A 14,427-nucleotide genomic window follows, 5' to 3' on the forward strand; every position below is an offset into this window, starting at 1 on the left:
TTAACATACATCCAAATGGAGGTCGGGAAACTTGGGTCCTGTTAACATATGGATGGAAGTGGAAAGAACTATCGCGATGACCGTCCTTGTGTTTCTTTTATTTTTTCTTTCTTCCTTCTCCCCAAAGCCGCCCCCCCCCAACCCCCGATCCGCCCCGCCCCGTCCCGTCCCGTCCCGTCCATAGTTGTAGGTTTCAGTGGTAGGTCTTTCGGGTTTCTGCTATGTGGGACGCCGCCTCGGCGTGGCTTGAAGGGCGATGCTGGGTCTGGGGCTGTGCCCAGGATCCGAACCGGTGAAAACCTGGGCCGTCGAAGCCGGGGGTCGGGGTGGGGGGCGCGTACTTGACCGCTCGTCCACGGGCTCGGCCCCCGGCCCTTGTTTTCTAGGGAGAGAGACAGAGAGACCCGATCCATTTTCTCTTGGCCTCTAAAGCATGTGTGTGGTCAAAAGGCGACAGAGAGAGGGGTTCTGGTCCAGAAAGCCCCGACCGCGCCGCCGCGGGGATCGGTCGGTCCCGCCCGAACCGTCCGAGTCGGAAAGGAACGGACAGCTTTCCTCCTTTGGGCCCCTGACTTGGGACCAACAGGGGAAGAGAAACAGGCCTCTCTCCCTCACACCCTGGCCCCTTCCCCCAGGACGCCCTCCTTCTAGTCAGCCCGCCTCTGGCTTTTCCACACGCCGACGACCGCTCGTCGGCATGGACCCACCTTCCTTGGGGGACACCACCACACGACTCTCCCACTCGTCTGCCTGCCTTTCGTTGGCGTCGCTGCCAAAGGCGAGGGGTAGGGGTGGCGGTGGCAGGGACGGCAGGGGCCCAGCGGCTCTCTTGCGGGTGAGGAAGTCTTGCTGGTTCTCCTAGGTCGGTGATCTTTCTCGATCTCCACACACATTCTTCGTTTGGGGAGCCAAGAGACGCCCTCTGAGGAATCCCTATGGCCAGGGTCGATCACTTACTCGCTCACTGCCTCGGCCTCGGCCTCGGCCTCGGCCTTGGCCTCTGTCCGTCTTGTCTCTCTCCCTCCCTCCCTCCCTCCCTCCCTCCCTCCCTCGTCGGTCTCTGTGTGTGGACGTCTAGGTGGAGGCGAGGCAGGGAGGCCACCCACCCACCCACCCACCCACCTCGTGGTTTACCACATGCTCTACACGGAGGTAGAATTCCCATCCCACCGAATCCATCCTTTCCACGGGGCACAAGCCAGTGGCCTTCGGGAGTCTCTCTCCCCAAGGTGGCCCATCCGTCACGGCTATCTATTTCCAGAAGGTTTCCGTTTCCACCCCCTCCCTCCGAAAGAAAAAACGGCCCCACTCCCGGATCTGCCCCACCACGACCACCACCACCACCACCGCCGCCGCCGCCGCCGCCACCATCTGCTGTCGCCCTCTAGGGTTGGACCGTTCTAGCTCTCTCCTCTGCGTGGAATCGCAACGTAGGTCGCCTTGGATGTCTGGCACCTCTCACTTAGCAGAAGGTTTTGGAGGCTCAGGCTGGGCCACGCTTTGGCCCGGGTCAGTGTTCCGTTCCTCTGGACGGCTTCCTCGTTTTCCACGAGAAGGAGCCGTGAAGACGGAAAGGAAGGGCGGATGGATGGCTTCTCCCGTGCTACCGAGTCCCTCTCCCCTTTTCCCCAAAGCGTGAGGGGCGGTCGAGAGGATCGTCTCTGATGACAAAAGTCAGAGGCACCCCGGGTCAGACACCGTGCGAGGCGTTGGTGTGTTCTCGAGACGAGAACACGTCCCCGTCAGCGTTTCCTGTCGTTCTCGTTCCGAAAGGATTCACGCGCCACCCCGTCTCCCTCAAGGTCTTAGGGCTGTCGTGCTCCGCAGCCGTCCCGTGTCGTGGATCCTGGGCACCACCACGCCACCGCCCCCCCCCCCCGCCATAGCTGTCGATCGCTATGTGGCACACCTACGTTTGCCCAAAAGAGCAGTCCGATGGACAGCGTGGTGCTTTTCCCAGCAGGCAGGCAGGTGAGAGTCACCCCTGTAGAAGGTTTCCAAGCCCCGTTCCATTCTCAGAGGCAGCTCCTTTGGCCATCAAGGAGGCAGGCGATGGGGTGGGGGTGGGGATGGGGATGGGGCCGGGGCCTCTGTCCCTCTGTCGCGGTAGAAATGATTGGGAAAGGAGGGACGATGGGCGTAGGTCGACCATCCTGGGCGGTGGTGCTTTGGGAGCTTTTTCTAGAAGAAGGAGCGAACGGCCTTCCCTGGGAAGGGAGGAAACCAGAGGAGGTCCCCCTCAGACCGACCTGGCACGAGAAGGACATTCTGTCTCTCTCTCCCTTTTCTTCCTGACTTGAAATCAGGAGACAAAACTCCCCTGCCAAAGGGGCCCTCCCGAAACGGGGAGTGAGGAAGACCTCCTTCTCTTCACGGCTGAAGTTCTCCCTGCCTTTCCTGGACGGGAAGGATAGCACCTACGCCCGCTGCCGTCGGCGACTTTTAGTCCCCCTGGAGAGGAAGAAATTCTTTCCCGTGGCCGAACCCTGGCGGTTCGTTCGTGCTGCAGAGGATGTGGCCCTCTCTGACACACCCAGGAACCTCCTCGCTCCGGGTCGAGGAGAGGGAGTTCTGTTCTGTGGTTTCGAATGGTGCTTAAAAAGGGACATCGCTTACAAAGGGTCCTCGTCCCCCTTCCTAAGCAGACGGCTCGGCTCGGAGGCGTGAGATACGTTTCACATCCTCCTCGTCGTCTTCACTCAAAGTTTTATTGGAGCTTTGAAGATTTTATTTTTTGTCTTTCCTTTTTCTCCCCAAAGCCCCCCGGTACATAGTTGTGTGTTCTTCGTTGTGGGTCCTTCTAGCGGTGGTATGTGGGACGCCGCCTCAGCGTGGTTTGATGAGCAGTGCCGTGTCCGCGCCCGGGATCCGAACCGACGAAACACTGGGCCACCTGCAGCAGAGCGCGCGAACTTAACCACTCGGCCACGGGGCCAGCCCCTTACTGGATTTTTAAAACAACTCCGGGGGCCGGCCCGGTGGTGCGGCAGTGAAGTTCGCACGTTCTGCTCCGCCGGCCCCGGGTTCGCCGGTCCGGATCCCGGGTGCAGGACCCGGCACCGCTTGGCGAGCCACGGTGTGGCAGGCGTCCCACCTGGAAAGTAGAGGGGGATGGGCATGGATGTCAGCTCAGGGCCAGTCTTCCTCGGCCGACAGAGGAGGATTGGCGGCAGATGTTCGCTCAGGGCTCATCTTCCTCAAAAATAAAATAATAAATCGATTCGATAAAATATCAAATAACACAACCGCGGGATCACGACTCAGAGTCACCATTGGCCCAATGATGCCACTCCCCACCCCCCCACCCCCCTACCCCCCACCATTTGGAGGTGCCGTCAGTGGGATTCGTTCCTGTTTGTCCATCTTTCTTCCTCTTTTTTTTTTTTTTAAAGACCGGCACCCGAGCTCATTGCCAATCTTTTCTTTTCTTTTTATTCCTCCTCCTTCTTCTTGTTCTCCCCAGAGCACCCCAGTACCTAGCTGTATATTCTCTTTGAGGGTCCCTCTGGTTCTGCCGTGTGGGATGCCACCTCAGCGTGGCTTGATGAGCGGTACCGTGTCCGAGCCCAGGATCCGAACCTTCGAAGCCCCGGGCCGCTGAAACGGAGCGTGCAAACTCAACCGCTTGGCCACGGGGTCAGCCCCTTCCTTCCTTCGGAGGAGGAGGAGGAGGAGGAGGAGGAGGAGGCAGGCCCTGTGTGAAGTCGCCAGTGAGTCTGTGGAAAGAGACGGAGGATTTCCCATGGGAAGCTGGGGCGGGGGACACGGACCAATGTCGTGCGAACTTGAAGGTGAATGATCAAAAAACCCACACACGCCTAGAGCAGCGGGTTGCCAGTTAGGAGTTTGCTTGCCGGGCCCATAACGCAGGGCTCATCGATGAGCCAAACCGTCCGTGATCCTCAAGCAGTCTAGTAGGGTTAGAGAAAGGAGGGGAGCACTCTTTCTGCCCCAGACGAGGCGAGTTTCTCAGACAGCCACCCTGCCCCAACATCTTCCCTCCCTGCCTCCCGGCCCTTGGCGGACTGCGGCCTAAGGGTGGGGGAATTGAAGAAAGCCGTTCAATGGAAAAGAGCCCGAGGCCATGGCAGAGAGCTTCCTGCACTTGAATGAAGCCCTGACACCAGGCCCGTCGGAATGAATGGGCCTGACCTCCCCTCCCCCCTCCCCCCTCCCAGGCTGGCGAGTCCCACCGACTCGACTCGGCAGTGGAAGGCTAGGGGTTTCCTCCGAAATGGTGAACCGGCCCCCTTGTCCACAGGAAAACCACACACGGGTACAGCCTAGGCCGGATCTCGGGCCAAGTCGTCAGGGTGGCAAGATGATGGCGGATGAGAGGAAACTTGTTCTGGGACCGCCCCGCCCCCCATCACCTCTCTGGCTGAGAAGAGGGCTGGGGAGCGGTGAGGGTCAGGGGGAGAGTGGGGGCGGGGCCGGGACAGGGACCACCGGGCAGTAGGACGGGAGTAGCCCTGAGGCCTGCCTGCCTGCCTGCTTGCCTGCCTGCTTCCTTCCCTGCCGGCGCAGGGCTGAGAGAGGCACGGGGCACGCTGGCTCCTGCCCCTTCACTCATTCGGGAAGCCTTCTGTTGTTGCTGCTGAGGTGCCGGCTGCGGTGACGGACAGAGCAAAACTCCTCTCTCTGTCTATTTCTTCAAAGGCCTGAGTCTGAGCTACGACAGATTCCCCTGTGGCTCGACCCGCAACCTCCCATCCTGCCAGACCAGACCCTTTGTCCAAAAACCTCCACTGGAGGAGCTCTTTCACCTGACCCGGAAAGGAAACACCAGCCCTGCCTCAGCCTCACACCCACCACCACCACCACCGCCACCACCACCACCACCACCACCACCACCACCACAACCCCACCCCCCACCCCACTCTCCTCCGGACCCAGATACCTAACAGAGGGAACAAAAATCCAAAAATCCTGCTGCTCTCCTTCTATCGCCTCCACTTTAGAAGAGTCGGTCTCCCCCAAACACCTCAGACTCTGTGACTTCCCGCGGCCTCCCTTTCCCCGTCCCCATTCTCTCCCCGGACGGGCCCCATCTTACACTCAAACGACAGCTCCACCGCTCAGGGCAGCTGGACACGATGTCCCAAAGTGGCCCAGATGGTAGCCTGGTCGATTCCAAAGGACCCACACACGCAGTCGGCCATAAACGTGATGTGGAGATCGTGGACGTTCGCGGGCCTCTGATGAAATCGCTGCTCCGGGGACCCCGGCGTCTAGGACCCGTCTTCTCCGTGTTCTTCACACCGTTGCTCCTGGGCCGGTTATTCTCTTCCCTCTCGCTGACCTTAACGTTTTGTCTCTGCCATTGAATTTTGACTGTGCGAATGTGACTTGCCGCTGTAGGGCTGCGTGGATCTCTCAGGCATCCTGCTGTGCCATGCGGGGGGGAATCCTTGGTGGGTGGGTCGATAGACGTCCGTTTGGTTGTCCCCTGGAGGGGAGAGACAGAGGGGACGACTCAATCCACCACGAACGCTGATGTCGCTCCGATAAACCTGTAGCGGTGATTCTAGTTTATGGCCTGTGTCCTGAAAAGAACTTCCCGAAGGGCCAGCCCGGCGGCACAGCAGTTAAGTTCGCACGTTCCGTTTTGTCGGCCAGGGGTTCGCCGGTTCGGATCCGGGGTGCGGACGTGGCGCCGCTTGGCGAGCCACGCTGTGGTCGGCGTCCCGCCTATCAAGGGGAGGAGGATGGGCACGGATGTTAGCTCGGGACCACTCTCCCGGGGCAAAAAGAGGAGAATTGGCAGCAGGTGTCAGCTCGGGGCTTGTCTTCCTCGAAAAATAAATTAATTAAATAAATAAAAACAACTTCCCAAACCTCTCTGATAACTTGAAGCTTTGAAGTTTTGCGAGGTGAAATCAGGTGATAAAAAAGTCCACGGACGGGGGCAGCCCCGTGGCCGAGTGGTTAAGTTCACACGCTCCCCTTCGGCGGCCCAGGGTTTTGCCCGTTCAGATCCCGGGCACGGACACGGCACCGCTCGTTGGGCCGTGTGGAGGCGGCGTCCCACATGCCACAACTAGAAGGGCCCTCAACTAAGGTAGACAACTATGTCATGGGGGGGATTTGGGGAGAAAAATCGGGAGGGGGGGAGAAAAAACAGAAACGGAAGATTGGCAACAGTCGTTAGCTTGGGTGCCAAACTTAAGACAAAAACAATTTCCTTGATGATGTAGATCATTTCCGAGTAAGATAGAACCTGAGACGTGAGTGGCTAAATAGAAGTTTATCTACTTTGGGTTTGTGAGGATACGGAAACTAAAAGACGTTTGGGTCTATCGAGGAACACGTCTCATGCTTTATTAAAAGCTTTGACAGGGGACGGCGGCCCGGCGGCATAGTGGTTAAGCTCCTGCACTCAGCTTCGGCAGCCCGGGGTCCTCGGGTTCAGATCCCGGGCGTGGACCTCCACCGCTCCTCACACCGGGCTGTGGCGGCATCCCGTCCACAAGATCGAGGAAGTGGGGCGCAGGTGTTACCTCGGGCCCACTCTCCCTCAAGCAGAAAGAAGAGGAAGATTGGCAACAGGCGTTAGCTCTGTGAGGGCCGATCTTCCTCACCCAAAAACTAAAGTGAGATGAAATCAAATAAAGCGAAGGAAAAGATAAACCTATGAAATCCCATGTTTCTAAAAGTTGCCAAGTGGTTAGAAATTGGCCAAGCGACAGAATGCTCATGGGAAGGACAGTTCCTAATTGCTGACTTCTTAGTTTTCACCAAAATTAAGGTTCGTGAGGGTTAAAAATTCTACTTAACAAATGTGATGAAAGCCACTAGGCCGGCCCGGTGGTGCGCTGGTTAAGTGTGCCTGCTCCGCTTCGCCGGCCCGGGGTTCGCTGGTTCGGATCCCGGGGGTGGACGTGGCACCGCTGGGCGAGCCACGTGGTGGTAGGCGTCCCACATATGAAATAGAGGAAGATGGGCACGGAGGTTAGCTCAGGGCCAGCCTTCCTCGGCAAAAAGAGGAGGATTGGCAGCAGTTAGCTCAGGGCTCATCGTCCTCAAAACAAAACAAAACAAAACAAAACAAAAAGCCACTAAAAGTGAATATGGGAAACATCTTTGTGTTCAAGGAAAGTGAGATGGCTGCCTTCAGGCAAGAGGGCCTAAAAAGTAAAGATCGCTTTGTCTGTGAAAAGGTGATCAAAGTCTCACAGGGAAAAAAATCTGAGAAAAAGGTCTGCTCGTGGTCAAGTGGCCTAAAATTGGAACGAGTGGACAGATAGAAATGGCGAGCGATAGGATCTATTGGAGTCTATGAGGAAGCCATTGGGTGTCGGCCTAATTCGGCCTGACAGTGTTTTTCCAAAAGGGCCTGACGTGGCCGTCGAGCACGCATCGCATCGTAGATCCGCTTTAAACATTTCCTACGGCAAGAACCAATGCCCTTAAGGGAAAGGAGCAGCTTCCCCGTGCTCGGGCCTTTCCTTAAGGAGAGGCATCTTTCCTTAGGCTAGGAACGGATGGTTGCGCTCACCTTTGACCATCCGGCTCACCAGTGACCACCCAGGCCCAGACAACAGACCTGCCACCCAGCAGTGTCTGTCGATCGCTGTGCCGACAGAGCAGTCTCGCGACTATCGTCCAAGGAACCTTTCGATCCTATGTGAAACGTCCTCTCTGGGGGTCTAGAAGCACTCTGTACACCCCACTTCCCGGGCGCCCTTTCTTCCTTCGGGAAGAAAGGCCCCGGGCCACAGTCCTCACATTTTAGGTCAGAATAAACTCACCCAGATTTTCACGGATAGATTGGTTCCGGATTATTTCCGTCGACAGAATGGAATCAAGTCAATGAGTTTCAAGATCGGAGGGAAGCTGATGCAAAATCAGAATTTGTTTCTCTCGCTCTCGAAAGGATACTTTTCTCTAACTTCTAGTCTCCTCCTGATAAAGACATTGGAAAAGGTTTCTCTTGACCTCTGAGGGAATCGACACCAAAGACAGAGATCCTCCATTTTGTCAGAATGATTTCCTAGGCCTCCAATGGAGGAGGCCTCCCTCGGACGGGAGCTCAGCTTTTGTTTTGCAACAGTTTTCCTCTCTCTGCTTGCCTTTAACATCTCCTTTCCCGTTCTTCTTTTTTTGGAAGGGAAATACGTGCACTGCTGGGAAAAAAAAAAAAAAAAAAGAATTTTCTAAATGACCAAAGAAGATCTACGACTGTTGTTATTTTGGTTTCACGGAGCAGTTCCACGTCCACATTTACTCCATTTTAAACACCCACACACACTCACAGCACGGCGCTGTGAGGATGTCCCGGGGAACTCGATTTGTGGAGGGAATGGCTGTGAGGTCTCTGCCCCCCAACCCCCACCATTTGGGTGCTTCTGCTTGTTGATGAGGACGGGAAGCCCTGCTGAAATCCATATTCTTATCACCACACGTGCATCTGCACCCATGCTCCCCCCCGTGTGTCGTCTTTGGGCTTTGCTGTGGCCCCGTGCGGAGGGAGACCTGTTTTGTGTTGTAAACTTTTCCGCGGCCAAGCGGCTCGGTCCTTTCCTCTACGACTTGTGGGCTCTGTCTGTCCGTCTGCCTTAGAAAGACCCTCTGGGCCGGAAGTGACAGGCTGCACACAATTCCTGACAGACTGCGGACAATTCCTCCGTCGTCACGGTCCTTCTCTGATGACGTGCATGGTTTCGGTTTGACAGCGACCCCCACCCCCCACCCCACCGTGATTTTCTAAGTCCTCCCGGGAGCCCGGGAAGTGCTCGGGCCGCTCCGGGAAGCGGGGGCCGGCAGCCCCGGCCTGCCCCGTGGCATCTCCGGGGACTTTTCCACCTCTGTCCGCGTCAGCCAGCCGGCAGCCCCGCGCCCGGCCCGGCCCAGGAGTCACGTGGGGAGTCTGTCCCCTTCCTGGCAAGCCCACCCACCCCACCCCCCTCCCCGCCGATTTTCCAACACCTCCTTCTGCGCCCAGGGTTGCCCTGTGCTGCCTGGGAGCTCCGAGGTGGACACCCTGGGGCCTCACGTGGTGACCTCCCGGCCGCCCCAAGCGGGCCCAGAGAGAAAGAGAGAGAGAGAGAGAGACAGAGACAGACAGAGACAGAGACAGAGAGACAGAGACAGAGGGAGACAGAGAGAGACCTGACCCGGCGGTGGGCTCAGGCTGTGCACTCTCGCTGGCTGGTGACCCGGTTCCCTCCCGCTGACCCCTCCGCGCCGGTCGTTGGTCGCCATCTGGCGGCCGCTTTTACAGAGTGGCCCTCCTCCGGAGCCCCGGCGACATGAGCAAGGGATGGGACTCGCAGGACGTCTGTGTGGTTTCCAGTGTGGGGCTGTGTGGAACAGAGCTGCTAAGAACATTCATGCCCCGGATTCTGTGTGAATGAACAGGAACGTGGCCGCAGCCCCCACCCCGCCCCCCGCCCCAGCCCCCGGGAGTGGCGGGAGTGGTGCCCTCCAGACCACCCTCGGGTTGGATGCCTCCCTCCCTGGAAGGACTCACGGGACTCCACAAAAGCTGACTTCCTGGAGGTCCAGCGGAGACCCCCAAGGCCCAAGCCCCCCCCCCCCCCCGCCACCCACCACAGATCACTGTGGAAGCCTTAACGACCCAAGGCTCCAGCTACATACAGACGCTCTTAGGAGGCAAGATACACCAAAGGCTTATGTAGGTTGCCACTTTCGGTGGTTGTTTCCGCGGCGTGTGAGTTTTGGAACCCGCCACGCCATTTTTCACAGAGGCCATACCGTTTCCCTTCACCACCAGTGAGGCGTGAGTGACTGACTTGGCTTCTCCGCGACCTCACTAGCAGTTTGATCCTGTTCCTGTATTTGGAAGAAGGCAGTCTCACCCATGTGTCCCCACAATGTCTCCCTCTAATTTTCTCACTTGCTTTTCCAGGGAACAGGTCACATCTTTAAATGGGCTTAATGGTCATCCATGCGTACCTCCTCCTCCCCAGGTGAAAGTGCCTGCTCTGTCTATTGGTCTTCCATTGTATTTGTATTTTTCAGTGTTGATTTCCCCCGGGTCTCCACTCCATTGTGGGTTTTGTTTTTTGTTTTTTGGTTTTTTTTTTTTTTTTGCTTAAAGATTGCCACCTGAGCAAGCCTCTGTTGCCCATCTTCTTCAGTTTCAGAGGGTGGATTTCTCAGTGTTGCTTTTTCCCCAGGTCTCCACGCCCTTGTGTGTTTCTCCTTTTTTTGCTTAATGTTTGCCACCTGAGCTAGCCCCTGTTGCCCATCTTCTTCAGTTTCAGAGGGTAGATTTCTCAGTGTTGCCTTTTCGCCAGCTCTCCACGCCCTTGTGTCTTTTTTTTTTCTGCTTAAAGGTTGCCACCTGAGCTAGCCTCTGTTGTTGCCCATGTTCGTCAGTTTCAGAGGGTGGATTTCTCAGTGTTGCTTTTTCCCCAGGTCTCCACGCCCCTGTGTGTTTCTTTTGCTTAACGATTGCCACCTGAGGTAGCCTCTGTTGCCCATCGTCGTCAGTTTCAGAGGGTGGATTTCTCAGTGTTGCTTTTTCCCCAGGTCTCCACGCCCTTGTGTGTTGCTTTTGCTTAACGATTGCCACCTGAGGTAGCCTCTGTTGCCCATCGTCGTCAGTTTCAGAGGGTGGATTTCTCAGTGTTGCTTTTTCCCCAGGTCTCCACGCCCTTGTGTGTTTCTCCTTTTTTTGCTTAATGTTTGCCACCTGAGCTAGCCTCTGTTGCCCATCTTCTTCAGTTTCAGAGGGTAGATTTCTCAGTGTTGCTTTTTCGCCAGCTCTCCACGCCCTTGTGTCTTTTTTTTTCCTGCTTAAAGGTTGCCACCTGAGCTAGCCTCTGTTGCCCATGTTCGTCAGTTTCAGAGGGTAGATTTCTCCGTGTTGCTTTTCCCCCAGGTCTCCACGCACTTCCTTTTATTTTTCCTTAAAAATTGCCACCTGAGCTAGCCTGTGTTGCCCATCTTCGTCGGTTTCAGAGGGTAGATTTCTCACTGTTGCTTTTTCGCCAGGTCTGCACGCCCTTGTGTTTTGTTTTTGCTTACACATTCCCACCTGGGCTAGCCTACGTAGCCCATCTTCTTCAGTTTCAGAGGGTACATTTCTCAGTGTTGCTTTCTACCCAGGTCTTCACGCCCCAGTGTTCTTTTGTTGTTGTTGTTGTTTTGGTTTTTTTTTGCTTAATAATTGCCACCTGACCTAGCCTGTCTTGTCCATCTTCGTCAGTTTTAGAGGGTAGATTTCTCAGTGCTGCTTTCTCCCCAGGTCTCCACGCCCTTGTGTGTTTCTCTTCTTTTTGCCTAATGATTGCCACCTGAACTAGCCTCTGTTGCCCATCGTCGTCAGTTTCAGAGGGTGGATTTCTCAGTGTTGCTTTTTCCCCAGGTCTCTACGCGCTTTTGTGTGTGTGTGTGTGTGTGTGTGTGTGTGTGTGTGTGTGTTCCTGCTTAAGGATTGCCACCTGAGCTAGCCTCTGTTGCCCATCTTCGTCAGTTTCTGAGGGTAGATTTCTCAGTGTTGCCTTTTCGCCAGCTCTCCACGCCCTTGTGTCTTTTTTTTTTCTGCTTAAAGGTTGCCACCTGAGCTAGCCTCTGTTGCCCATGTTCGTCAGTTTCAGAGGGTAGATTTCTCAGTGTTGCTTTTTCCCCAGGTCTCCACGCCCTTGTGTGTTGCTTTTGCTTAACGACTGCCACCTGAGCTAGCCTCTGTTGCCCATCTTCGTCAGTTTCAGAGGGTGGATTTCTCAGTGTTGCTTTTTCCCCAGGTCTCCACGCCCTTGTGTTTCTCCTTTTTTTGCTTAATGTTTGCCACCCAGGTCCCTGGGCTGCTGAGGCTCAGAGCTGCCTGACTGTGTGGCCCTAGGAGGTGGTGTCTGAGTTGGACTCAGCCTCTCCTTCTGGCCCTGCCAGTGAGGGAAGAGAAGTCGGGCCCCTCCCAGTCAGGAAGCACATCAGCGGCTGAGCTGTCCCTTCCTGCCTGAGGCCTCAGTCTCCCCACGTGTCATCAGAGAGGGTTGGGTCACAGGGTCTCTTGCCTCAGTTGCTCTGTGCCCCCTGCTCTGGAGCCCAGAGACTGGCCCAGGTCCAAGTCCGGGCTCTGGATGGGCCTGCCCACTGGCAGTAGTGCAACATTGCAAGAGGTGTGGACGGGGGCTAGTGCTGGCCCAAGGGGGCTGTTTCTGATGGACTGCGGATGTCTGCCTTCCAGGGCAATGTGCTCAACTGTCGGAAATGGAATGAGGTAAGCAGCTACGGCCTCCCGGTGGGGAGGGTGGGGGTGTGGAAATCAGAGACCCCCCCGCAGTGGGCAGGACCCCCTCTGGCCCAATCCCCAGGGTGGAACATTTATTTGCACAGTTCGATATACAGAGCTAGGGATCCAATGGCATTGGCGGGTGGGGGAAGGGCTGGCATCAAAGACTCCTTCCTGGAGGAGGAGCTATTTGGGGCCAAGTGTGAGAGCAGGCAAGTCCTGACTGGAATCACAGGGAGGGAGTGTTCCCAAGTGGGCAAAGGCCCCAGACTGGCCCCTTGCCCCCTTCCTCAGCCCCTCCACGAGCCCTGCAGGGTCCCCCACTCAGGCCCTGTGGGCATCCTGTGCTTGCTCTGTCCTAGCAATTCAAACTGATGGAAGAGATCGAGCTGCTCCAGGAGGCTGCAAATCTGTACACCGTGCAGCCTGATGAGCACTTTGGGGCCTGGTTCCAGGCCGTGGAGCCCCTGAGCAAGGAGGAGAGGTGAGTCGGGTCAGGAGTTGGGGGAGGGCAGGGCAGACTCTCTCTGCTGATCAGCTCCACAGCCCATGGCCGTGGCTCACTGGTCAGCCTCAGATCTGGCTGCATGGCGACCCCTGGTTGCACATGTGATGTGTGGCTCCTGAGAGCTCCCAGCTCCACTCTGTCCTGTAGCTACAGCCTGTCCTGCCAGCTGGAGCCCCGATACCACTGGGTCAGAAAGATTCGACTCTTCTTCAAACACAAGAAGAACCGCTCAGGGCAGAGTGAGTGTCCAGACCGGCAGTGGCTGAAACCACGGGCTCAGGAAACGTTCAGACTGAGCGTGGGCCTGGGGAGGCAGACAGCTGGCCCTGGGTTCCAGCTCCACTGCTGAGCAATCCTGTCCTGGGCAGTTGCACTCACGTTCCTGGGACTGGTTTCCTCCTCTCTGAAGTGGGTGACGCTAAATATCAGCCCCTGTGTCAGGGACAGATGGGGTGCTGTTGGCTGACTGAGCACTGAGCACAGGGCTGGAGCACAGAGCGCAGTGGGGGCCGGGATGGGGTGTGCACTGTAGTTCCAGGGCGGGCCGCTCAGGAAATGCCTCTCTTTCTCCAGACACCAGACCCCCAACCAAGGGCCCAGTGGTGGTGGTCGATGACCCTCCTGAGACCAGCTGAGCTACAGCGGGGACACAGTGTTGACACTCAGGGTGCACAGGGCCACCTCCCCTGATTCTGATGAGGAGAACTTTGTGATCCATTTCTTGGGGTCCCCTGTTGGCCACGAGGGAAGGCACCAACCCCTCTTCTCCCTCCCCCCTCTTGCCCAGCACCTATTTCCCTATTTGGCGGGGCCATATTTTGTTGTCAATGGTAAATGCTCCGTTTGAGTATTATATTAAATTGTTGCTTCTTTCTAATCCTGGGAGTGGAGGTGTGAGTCTTTCGCTCGCAGCGCTCATGGAAACCAGATCCAGAAACTCACATTCCTCCTCGAATTTAGAAATCTCCCAGAGTGAGCAGCTCAGTTTATGTGGAGAAGGGAGAAGTGCCAGTCCCCTCCCTGGCTACTGAAGGACATGCCCAAGTCCCCCTCCCGCCGAGGACAGGATCATTGCAGTGTGGTTCACCCTGTCCAGGAGCAGAGATGGCCCCTCCGACCTCTTGGGACTAAGCGGTTGGAGGCGTTTTCTCAGCCAGAGCCACAACCACTAAGCTGGGCGTGTCTGTCAAACTAGCACGTGCCTGTCCCTAGCACACGTCCTGCCCAGGACAGTGGCTGCCTTTCGACACTCTGCCGGAAGAGGGAACATTTTCCCGGTTTCTCTTGCACACAGATTAGGACCTTGTTTTCTGATTCAGTCTCCGCAATGGCTTCAGCTCTAAGTGGGGAAAATACCGTCAAAAGCTCAAAAGGTGCACGTAGAGAGGACGAGGCCAGAGGAAGGTCCTGTGGACATGGACCATGGGCAGGCAGGACTCTTCCTTCTCGGGCCCACTCGGGGCTCCCTGTTCACCTCTGACCTAGACTGGATCCTCCTGGGCTTCTGGTCCCTGACTCCGAATACCATTTCCTGCTTGTTGTCTATCCAAGGGGAAAGCTGGGGATGCAGCTTTTAGGGCCTCAGCCAGGTCTCCCTCCATAAACCTAGTGCTCCAAACAATCTGTTCCAGACAACACTTTCCAACTCATCTTATGAGCCCAGCAGTACTCTAAAAGCAAAACTAGAGTTTAAAAGTAGGGAAAACTTGAGAACAAC

General features: G+C 56.5%; 1 protein-coding gene and 1 long non-coding RNA gene across 11 annotated transcripts; one reads left to right on the top strand and one right to left on the bottom strand.

The window, feature by feature from the left end:
• Positions 1-1,124: 1,124 nt before the first annotated feature.
• LOC139040281 (uncharacterized) lies at positions 1,125-9,470 on the bottom strand. Of its 10 annotated transcripts, none has more exons than XR_011494464.1 (6): positions 8,476-8,862; positions 6,778-8,126; positions 5,057-5,691; positions 3,477-3,716; positions 3,095-3,192; positions 1,125-2,893 (listed from the first exon to the last, which is right to left on the bottom strand). It is a non-coding gene; the product is annotated as an uncharacterized lncRNA (long non-coding RNA). The 10 variants fall into 10 exon arrangements; XR_011494463.1 differs by having other exon boundaries at positions 3,095-3,196; XR_011494460.1 differs by lacking the exon at positions 8,476-8,862 and adding an exon at positions 9,117-9,470 and having other exon boundaries at positions 1,125-3,196.
• A 647-nt stretch (positions 9,471-10,117) lies between these two features.
• On the top strand, positions 10,118-13,511 carry LOC139040256 (ral guanine nucleotide dissociation stimulator-like). The gene is made up of 4 exons (XM_070485412.1): positions 10,118-12,190; positions 12,565-12,686; positions 12,858-12,949; positions 13,284-13,511. Exons 1-4 carry the CDS (start codon positions 12,143-12,145, stop codon positions 13,343-13,345), a joined length of 324 nt encoding a protein of 107 aa, XP_070341513.1. The 5' UTR covers positions 10,118-12,142; the 3' UTR covers positions 13,346-13,511.
• Positions 13,512-14,427: the final 916 nt, after the last annotated feature.

Source organism: Equus asinus, chromosome 15 (genome assembly GCF_041296235.1).
Source record: "Equus asinus isolate D_3611 breed Donkey chromosome 15, EquAss-T2T_v2, whole genome shotgun sequence".
NCBI lineage: Eukaryota > Metazoa > Chordata > Mammalia > Perissodactyla > Equidae > Equus > Equus asinus.

Bases quoted from the DNA above. Each gene is read 5' to 3' on its own strand.
- LOC139040256 (XM_070485412.1), top strand. From the start codon at position 12,143: ATGTCTGCCTTCCAGGGCAATGTGCTCAACTGTCGGAAATGGAATGAG. The intron at 12,191-12,564 runs GTAAGCAGCTAC...GCTCTGTCCTAG, and splicing joins ACTGTCGGAAATGGAATGAG to CAATTCAAACTGATGGAAGA. The intron at 12,687-12,857 runs GTGAGTCGGGTC...TCTGTCCTGTAG, and splicing joins CCCCTGAGCAAGGAGGAGAG to CTACAGCCTGTCCTGCCAGC.